The following is a 10,245-nucleotide window of genomic DNA, read 5'->3' as shown; positions in this document are numbered from 1 at the left end:
AGTCGTCTTTCAGCACATCATGGTCTGGTTTAACTTGTCAATAAAAGAAAAAGCTGAAACACAAAGTGCTTTGTATTAAAAACAAACACATGCACATGCACGCACACAACATACAGCATACCACACACATGCATACTCCCCAAGCACCGCCACCCCCCCACCCCCACCCTACCCTACCCTAACCCACTACTAAGATAAAAAAGAATACAGCTGAAGCCTTTGTCCGATGCGTTATATATCACACTTTCACACCGATGCATTATAACAATGCATATTCAATGGCTACCACATTCTGTTCCTACTGCCTCCAAAGTGCCTTGTCATTCTGCGTAGACGGATTTCATACAATGTGTTTTGTGTGTCACGTCTACCTGCACCAATGTCATATAAATGAGACGTGTCTGAAATGAAAAGGGAAGCAGACAGGGGATGCCCGTAATTGAGGTACTGAGAAAAAAAAAACAAAAAAAACTTCTGAATTCTTTGCATCACCGGACCACAAACTTTTTTTTGAATCTTTTTTCTGGAGAAGGAGAGGAGTGTGGGATCAAGTTTGGGATTTTTGAAGAAATTTCGACTTTATTTAGTAATGGCCTCTTGTGGTGATGTAAACATTTCAAACAATAGGACACACTGAGGTAGCAAAACTCCCAACAATAGGGCAAATTAATGTACATTTGTAGTTTATTCCTGAAAAGATATCTGTTGCTGTAAAAATGTTTACTTCCTTCGACTTATCTATCTCGTGCATCTCAGGTATGGGCTTCCTGTTTTGCTGGTCAGAGAGAAAACGAGATGGTGCTAAAATTCTTCCACGTTTTGTTTAACAAAACTGTCCCACCCCAGCCTCAACCTGTCACCTCCTTTGACCCATGGCCAAGGAGCTTACTGTAATAATAGCTGAGGGCTGTCCTTCTGCAGTCATCATTGAGAACAAAAACACTGGCTCACTAACAGAGAGGACAAACATGTAACCCAGTTATTCACAGGCAAATATGTAATTACATCACACTTTACAGACGTAAAACAACCCTGACCCATATTTATGCAGCTTTGCTGTAGCTTCCGGCATTATTTAGAAGGGGTGTTACTATTTTAGGGATTGCTTTCAATCTTTTATACGGGGCATGATGCATCTAATATCCCAAGAAGCTTCAGGAATCAGTCATCCATGATGCTGAGTAACTAACTAGGACTTTTCTTGGCTTCCTAAGCAGTGGACGCCACGGGGCAGAGTGAAGCCTCTGCACTTTTATGTCTGTGTACGCCGAGCTGCCTTATCCCTGCATAAACATCGCCCTCTATCGTCCATCTAATGCACGACACTCTCTATTTTATGTTTATTTTTGTATATTTTCTGTCTTTCTTTCTTCTCCTACTTTTTCTATTGTTTCTTTATGCTATTTCGAAAGGAATGTTTTGTAGGTAAAGTCAAGGTGCACGGTTTTAGATTTTTTGTTTGTTTTTGTTTTAGAAATACTGATAAGCTGGACTCAAATGTTATATTTAAATTTAACACCTTCGTTGCTTTAATAGAGCGAGAAAGAAGAACGAGAACGAGAAGCAACGTCAGTATTTTACACGAATTTAGCCGTATTTAATTTCATTTCTCACTTTTGGTACAACCCACTAATGCCAGATCACCCCGCCCCGGCTGAGACTTGGTATCGTCCAAGATGGCAGCCTCCGTGTTGAAACGATGTGTAACTGCAGCCCTCAAAGTTAAAGGTTTATCTCCGTCTCTTTCAGGTAGACACCTCTTATATCTGGCTACGAGAAAATAAAACATTGCTTTCGTTATATGTTTATGGCGAGCACATGTGTTCCTGGCTTTTGCTGTTCACATTTGAGAGTTTAGGGATGCTAAAGCTAAATGTCCCAACTGTTAGCTTGCAATATGTAGCAACGTTAACCAGTTAAAGGTTAAAGCTTTAACCTAATCTTTTTTAAGGTTATAAGCAGCCCACTGGCCTAGTGCATATGTATTATTGCTGTTAAAGTGACTTGTTTGATTTTTTATCTTAACAGCCAGAAGATGGTTGCTCTCTGCGGCTTACACAGACACCAAAGTGTGGGAGGCAAGGGAGACAGATCCGCAAAACCTGGGTAAGTATAATCAATAGTTTAACCCAGAAGAACATGCACTCACTGGCCAAAACATTAGGTACTCGAATGCAGAGGAATGTATTCTGCTAACATTGACCCTTTATAGGGCTTGGAAATTCAAAATGCACCCTAGAGTGTTACTGTAGGTCATGAGAAGACTTTTTTTTTACTTTAGTGGGAAAAAATAAATTAATTAATCAAGATTAATGAATGTACCATGTATGATTCATGCAGCGATGGATAGTGCAGACCACGTTAGACCCTGATTTGACCTGAGGATATTTCCCTGATCTTCTCTGATTGGCTGAATGAAAACCATGCGCTTCTAAACTTCACTGAGACGCACAGGGACTCAATTTAAAACGTGTTTCTTGCCCCGTAAAGGGGTTAACAGTCCTGCAGTAAATCTCTCTGTGAAGGTTATGGTATTAAACTGTGTTTTCATTTTGGAGGCTGTTGATTGTAGTGCTGCTAAATTATATTGAGTTGTGCTGACACATATTTCTATATTTGATATTCCAGCCTAGTTTTAGTTCTTTTATTCTGGTTTGGTGTCATTAATTCAATCCAGTTTAACTGCAGCAGAAACTACGTCATCCAAAATCGTCTTGCACTTTAATTCCCACCGTTACTATAACGTAAACTGAACATTTCTAACAGTCACGGAGGAGGGTTTGGGACTGGTATATAGGAATGCATTTGTTGTCAGTAGTGTACCTAATATACTGGCAAATGAGTCCACGTTTCCTCACATTAAGAAGCATTGGGTGGGTTTCCTCCTATACTGCGAACACATGAGAATTGAGGCCATATTAACTATGTGGTTGTTAAAATCTGTCAGTATATGTCTATTTGTGTTATAGACAGGTTATCTATATGTGGTACGAAAAATACATAAATGATAAGAAGTTGTAGAGAATGGACGTGACATATAATTGGACTGAGAAATCCTCTGTATCTGATGGATACAGAGGACACTGTATCCAGTGGTTGTGTTGTTGTTGTTGGCTTGCTTCAAAATCACATTCTCAGATTCGCACATTATATTTAGTCTTTAATTATGAGTGTTTGAGGATGGAAACTCACATAGTTGGTCTATAACGACTGGTCTGATTTATCACAGACTTCTGCTTTTGGCAGATTCCTGTGTTGAAATTATGTAAATTAAACTCTCATATTCCACATACTTTAATAATAATCACAAAGAATAATTCGTAGAAAGAAAACTTGGTTGACTAATCCTTTTTACATAGTAGCCTTCTACTGGATAATCCCCAGTTACACTTAATGACTTGTGTTAATGGTGATGGATGCAGTCCTACGTTTGTCACTGTGCATAACACTCAGTCGACACATGGTGGCAGTGTAACTCTGTGTGCAAATGACTTTTAGACGATTGAACTGCTACTATTTAGAAGTGCAGCATGAGGCTTCAAACTTCCATGGTTTAAATTAAATTAAGATTATTGATACTAGTGCTTTTTTTTTTAAGTGTTTTAATAGATCATAGGTGATGATGAATCGTTAAATGACTTAATGAAATTCACTTTTGTAACTTACAGCTGTACTGGCCAACACTATGGACATAACGTACGAGAGGAATTTACCAGTTAGCTCTCTGACTGTGTCCCGGGTGAGCTGCATCTCCGTTTAAATGTCCCATATTTAATCATGTGTGTGATTTCTTTCAATAACCGTTTATGTTTTCCATTTGTGTTTCAGTTCGTTGACAACATAACATCCAAAGAGGAGGTTGAGCAAGCAGAGTATTACCTTTACAAGTACGACGAACCGATTTTACTCCGTCTGCATCAGTCTGTGGCTCATAATTTCTGTGTTCACTATCTAGCTGTTTTCCATGGTACCAACATATGTGTTTTTCTTGGAGTGAATTGTCTGTTTAGTTTGTCTGTTTTGGTTTTTGTTCAGTCACATGCTTGTCTTTGTTCGAGGCAACTCCAGACCTTTCCTGTTTACTCCTTCCTCTGGAATCTCCAGCCTTTCTCACTATTACAAGATTTAGTATGTTTCCCGATTGTATTCAGGTTAAATTCATTTTCATAATTGAGAAGTAAAGCTATAGTTTCACTTTGGGAGTTGTTTTTTTTTTTTTTTTTCAGTAGATCAGCTTTATTTCATCTGTTGACTTTCTTGTGTGTTCAGTTAAGGGCTTATCATGTGACATCTCCTCCCTTCCTCATATCCGTTTTTACCGTGTTATCTTATGATCGATGCATGTGTGAAAAACGACCGCATGTTTTCTTTTTGTTTGTTTCAACCCTTAAGGTTTCGCCACAGTCCAAATTGCTGGTACTTGCGAGACTGGACCATTCACAGCTGGATCAGGCAGTGTGTGAAATACGAGGCCAGAGATAAGGCCCTCCACACACTGAAAAACAAGGTACACAACATGTTATAATGTCTTCATTTATTATTCAGACAGTTAAGTAGATGATGTTTGCGAGGATATTGCGGTCCGTAATGAGACTAATCTTTATAATCGGAGGGGAAATCTGATTGGAAACTCACAGCTACGGTTAGATGTGAGCCTGAGTCACTGCTGATCTAATCTTAACCACACAGCTGCATATTATCAAACTGATCTGAGCAGCACAAATCATGTCAAACATGTTTGACATTTTCAATCCTGCATCTGGTCGGCTCCAGATTGAGCTGTAGCATCTTGAGCTTTGCAGAATTATTCCGAGAGCAGAGCCATCAGCGATGACGTGTTTACAGTAATGCAAAATGGAGCGTGCGCCGTCGACATGTGTAAACAACTCTGACGTTTTGATTGGTAACCTGCTAATATGAGACATGATGCCAGTGAAGCTTTATGGCATGTGTGTGATAGTAGCCAACTGCCAAATCACGTTTTCATATATATTGATTTTGTGTGTTTGCAGGTCCAGTATGGAATATTTCCAGACAACTTCACCTTCAACCTGCTCATAGATTCCTATATTAAAGATGGAGACTTTAAGAGTGAGTGTTTTTAATAAATCGTTTGGGAAGGACGGCGTTCACACAGACTAAAGAAAAGACCCTTTCAGGTCATGAACAGACACTAAAATCAGATTTCAAACATTTCTTTCCTTGTTTGTAAAAGACAGGGATGAAGGGGAAGTCTCGTTATTTTTCCTGTAAAAACATTAGAGAGTAAACAGTACATAGTTGTGCAGAGCTGCTACGCTGAAAATTAGATTTACGTTTGATAAAATTATTTGTTTGGTGTTGTTATGTTGGTGTATGCTATACACCTTCGTAACTGCCAGTCAAATCTGATATTGTTGAATTACCTTAGAGGATACATCTGGTGGTTCCCTACATCACTGGTGCCCAAATTTCTCCAAAAAGGTCACTGTCAGGTGAACTTAGCTACGTCAGCCACTGAACACTTTGAGATTTTTAACCATTTCTTTTATCGCGTATCATTAGCTGAGACTTATATCTGTTTTTTTTTCTTTTACCATTTTGAGCTCGTAATCATTTTAACATTTAACTATGTATTTATGTAATTTATAGTAATAATCTTTGCTTACTTACTATTTTCCACATTTCATTCCTCCATTATTATCCAAAAACTATTAAAATTTTTAAAATATTGCGCAAAAAAAGCTTTTATCGTTGCCTCAAGCTTCAATTAAAAAGCAAAATATCAAAGTGCAACAGAAACTTAGCAAAGGAATTCTCAGGAGGAAGCGACAGAAAGGAATGGATGACAGAGAGGGGACAATCGGCAAATTGTTTCTACCCCACAGGACGGTCCGAGAAGACATTTTCTTTAGATTTTCTGGATATTTGTTTTTAATCATGCGTGCTACATGTTGATATAGAAGATGTGTCTAGTGTTGGATTTGTTTTTTTTTTATTTGTTGATAAAGATAAATGTGATATTTTTGCTTTGTAATTGTACAGGTGCGTGCTCTGTGGTTGAAGAGGTGATGCTTCAGGAAGCCTTCGACCTTCCCTCCACTCAGATCCTGTCTCTGTACACTCTAGGAAATTACCTAGCAACCAAACCGCAGCTCACTGTGAGTGAAGCAGGAGGCGTCGCTACTGAATGTGACCCGCCAATGTTCTTACACAAGTTTTTTGTCAAATATGCCTGAAGCCTGATGTCTGAAACCCCCCAAGGTGGAAATATCGCTGCAGGTTTGACAAACTATTTGTTCCTCTGTGTGTTGTAGGTGTCCGAGGAGCGGGCTTTGGGGGCTTCGCTGCTCATCTGCGGACTGACACAGGATAGCACCATTGGCCACAGCGCTCAGCTCCTTGGCAATGCTCTCCTCGGTGTGTGTTTGAGTTCTCTGTGTTTTTGTTTTACTTTTTTCATAATTATGCTGCTTGTCTCATCAATTGTCCTCCCTCTTCCACATCCAGGCAAGGTGGAGAATTTAAAGGGCATAAATGCCGTGTTTAAAGGGATGCCTCTGTTCTGGGATCGAGGATATCTGGGCCAAGCTTTGGCCGTCATGGAGAAGGTGGCTCTTGCTTCTGGTGATGTCAAGCTGTCCAAAGACACAGTAAGGGCAAACGAATTCACAGATTTTACACAAGAACATTACCAAGGGGAAACATTCCTGCAGAGACACAGGGCTGCAAGAGGTTATTACTTAGAAAGCTATTAGACACTAGACACTAAATGAGCCTTGCCCACAATAGTTAATAAAAACAAACTGACTAATGTGCTATTATAACCGAGGTGTATTACGTTCCAAAACTGGCCTCATGTAGCAGATCGCTTTTTGTCCTAACATTGAGCTTTTGTGCCGACACCTACATTAATTCTGCAGTAAAAACTGTCTCAATTGTTAGTCCACAATTAATCCAAGAAATGCGATAGCTGACTTTTTGTTAAAAACACCCGGGACTGGGTCCAAATCAGCACTGGGCGAGAAGAAGGTGTTTCATAGCTCATTTCTGGTTAGCAGCTTCTCAAAACAAAACATGCACAGTTTGAATACGAGAAATAAGAAAAAAAGAAACATTGAAAGAGAAACCAAGCTGTTCCAGACTCACTGTGTTCATTAGCCGCGCTATAATTGATCTTCTCCCCTATCTCCTTTGACGTCAAACAGATGCATGTATGAAAGTGTGCAATTATTCCTGCAAAGTTTATCTGGTTTAGACTTTCTTGTAAATAGAATTAAAACAACACTGCACGGTGACTGTGATTCTGCGCACTGTTACTTTCCAGGTGGGCTGCATGGCTTAGAGCAGCCTCCGTCTGCTGAGATAGAACACACTTACTGTCACATTGATGTTATCTTTACATATATGCACGTATGCTCGGTCGATCGTAGCGCTTCTAATCCTGCCCGCGCTGTCCAATTCAATAGTTCAGCTTTGTGCGCGACTAATGAGATTTTGAAGAGAGCCTGGAGCGCCGAGGATGTCTGTGAGGATCGCTAAACGGGCGGCCGGTGTCAGACAGTGGCACAGCAATAACGTAGACACAGAGGATAACGCTGTAGGACAGAGAGGAAATATTACATCTCAAATGAAGCGTGCCGCTGACTGCCGCCTCAGGTCACGGTTAATCTCACCTTTTCGCAAGATTAAGAGGCGAGTGTTCTGTCTCTTTCGTCATATCTGCCCTGTGTTCAAGTAAGAAACTGTATATTTTAAAAAGTTGTAAATAGTGTTTATTCACAGTATACGACAAAAACACTTTTAGAGTTTCAAGAACGGAGCGAATGATTAAAATCTTTCCGCCCGCTCAACTTCAATTTTCTCGATTTTCCAGCTGGACCACGTGAACAACCTGCTGCAGGAACTGTCCTCGACCTCCGACACAGACTCTTCTGGAGAGGAGTCAGGAGGCGAGGAGGGCAACAAGGAAGAGGCGCTGGATGAGGACGACCAGGTCGAACAGGCCAAGCTGCCGCAGTATGCCAGCAGATTCAAGGTGGGCGTTTTGTCATGCACGGCAGGTGTGCTTTTGTTGCAGCTGAATTTACATCAGCTTTCCTTGTCAGGGCAAGCCGGTAAACACGCGATAAACAGTGTTTCCTGTCTCGTCTGGGGCTGCAGCGCGAGTGCGAGTGTGAGCTTGGAGAGGTTGGACTGAAGGGTCACTAGTTCAAATGCTCGCTGCATCGATGGCACCACCTGTCCTCGTTACTGTCCCTGTTTTAAATGCAGGGTAAAAGACGTCCTTGCACATGCACCCAAACAATGAAACCCATTTTAAAAGTGACAGATTAAAATTTTACCTTTGCACAAAATCTGAACAAACAATCAAGATAGAGATTCACAACTCACTCAATCTGAATCAATCAGTGTTTACAACAATGTTCTGAATGACTTTCAGATTGTAGATATAAAGATTTTAGATATAAAGGTTCTCTTTCCTTAAAACAAACTCTCTGTTTACATTCATAGTCACCCACCGAGATGCCGTGTGAATATCGTTCGAGGTTAACGCGTTTCCTTCCTCATACACGTTTTCATTTCACATTTTTTCAGCCCGCATTCTTCTTCTTTCCTGTCTTTGTCAGTGCATTAGAGTTTTAGACGCGTTATCCCCACCTGTGGATCAGTGATATAATCACCAACTGCATGCATGAGCATTCGCATAGTTCGCGATGCGCCTCCACGAGAACAAAGAACAAAAATTGCTTCATAGGTTTAATAAGAAACTGCTTTTAAGGTGCCATCAGTTTCAGCCAGTCTGGTCTTTTCCATTATTTTTTTCCAACTTTATTTATTGAGCATTTTGAATATTTTAAACATTCTGGACACAAAATATGATATACACCTTAAATCCTAAACTAAATAAATAAATAAAATAGTTTGCACTGGTTGTCACATCTGAATGTCTGCTCCCTCCCCACATACCCCCCACCACCCCCTACAGGCCAATGGCTTAAAAAAAAAGAAAGAACATTTTAACTACAATAAAAGATAAATAAAACAAGGAAAAATACTAAATAGACTAAATAATAATAAATATTAAATAAATGACAAAAAGTCAATGAACATCGTCTTTTCCAGTTTTAAATGTAAGTGTGACGTACACAACATGCACAGATAAACAGGTCTTAAATGAGTGCTGATTTAGTCATATTCCAGTAATGTTTGGGTTTTTAATAAAGCCTTGTAGCAGTTCTTATTGATTGAGCCTGTGGCATACGAGCTATTTTTGACATTTGATAAAAACTAGTTTAATGATATGAAATGTGCGTCCAAACGTGGAAGTCTTAAGGGAAAGAGCAATGCCAATTTGTACTGAGCACTAGGGAATGTTTTAAGACAAGCTTGAGCATTTTCAAAGTGTACTGAGTGGAGTTGGCTGATTCTGAGGGTTTCACATGACCCTTCAACCTTTCCTCGTGTCCCTACCTCACCAGGAGCTGAGCAGCCAACTGGAGTCTCAGGGTAAAGTGGATCCTGCCTCCTTCCAGAGTTTAGTCACCGCTCTGGCCCAGCAGAACCTGGCCGCGGCGGAGAAAGCGGACCTGGAGCAGTACAAGACCAGGGTGCAGGACTGGGAAGCCGAGAGGAGGCAGCTGATCCAGAGAGAGAAGGAGGTGAGGGAGAAGGCTGAGGAGGAAAAACAAAAGCGATTAGCTGCTAGGGCTGCAGCTCAGTAGGATACATTCGTAGCCTCCGGCGATGCAAATATATGAAACATGTCACCAGTTCTTCTTGTATATATCAGTTATTGTGTGCTTCTGTGAAAAGTGCTGCTCTGTTTTTGTGAGCGGGGCTAATACAAATACCCTGTCAAAATAAAATTGATTTCTGTTTGTATCAGAAATTCTGTCTCACATTTATTGTTTTTCTGTTGTGGACTATGGGGTGATATCATCGTGCACACATCAATTGTTAAGCCCAATGGACGGGTGACCTCATGTAAGCAAAAAGCAGCGAGAACTGGAGATGGATTGTACCATCACATCCTCCCCCTCCTTTTCCTCTCCTCGTCTTTGTGTCTGTCAAAAGCATCTTTGGAAGTTTTTCTCACAGTGGAAATTAAAGGGGGGCAAATCACGGAGGAATTAGCAGATCTGGGGAACCCAAATTATTTCCCTGAGAAGGAGTGTATTTATGACCAGAAACCTTTCTGTTTACAAAAGGAAATGATTAATCATGCAGTATGGATCCAAATAATGGTAACAGCAGACAAGAACA

The 10,245-nt window shown here is 40.4% G+C and overlaps 1 protein-coding gene across 1 annotated transcript; it reads left to right on the top strand.

Annotated features, from left to right (window-relative positions):
- The first annotated feature begins 1,644 nt into the window (after nucleotides 1-1,644).
- Nucleotides 1,645-9,871, top strand: mrps27 (mitochondrial ribosomal protein S27). The gene is made up of 11 exons (XM_047593153.1): nucleotides 1,645-1,749; nucleotides 2,029-2,106; nucleotides 3,669-3,739; nucleotides 3,829-3,887; nucleotides 4,393-4,507; nucleotides 5,013-5,091; nucleotides 6,025-6,140; nucleotides 6,297-6,399; nucleotides 6,490-6,632; nucleotides 7,856-8,017; nucleotides 9,462-9,871. The coding sequence occupies exons 1-11, from the start codon at nucleotides 1,677-1,679 to the stop codon at nucleotides 9,702-9,704; spliced, it is 1,242 nt and encodes a 413-aa protein (XP_047449109.1). The 5' UTR covers nucleotides 1,645-1,676; the 3' UTR covers nucleotides 9,705-9,871.
- The last annotated feature ends 374 nt before the right edge of the window (nucleotides 9,872-10,245 follow it).

This window comes from Mugil cephalus, chromosome 8 (assembly GCF_022458985.1).
Source record: "Mugil cephalus isolate CIBA_MC_2020 chromosome 8, CIBA_Mcephalus_1.1, whole genome shotgun sequence".
NCBI lineage: Eukaryota > Metazoa > Chordata > Actinopteri > Mugiliformes > Mugilidae > Mugil > Mugil cephalus.
This window is presented reverse-complemented; position numbering and strand designations above follow the sequence as displayed.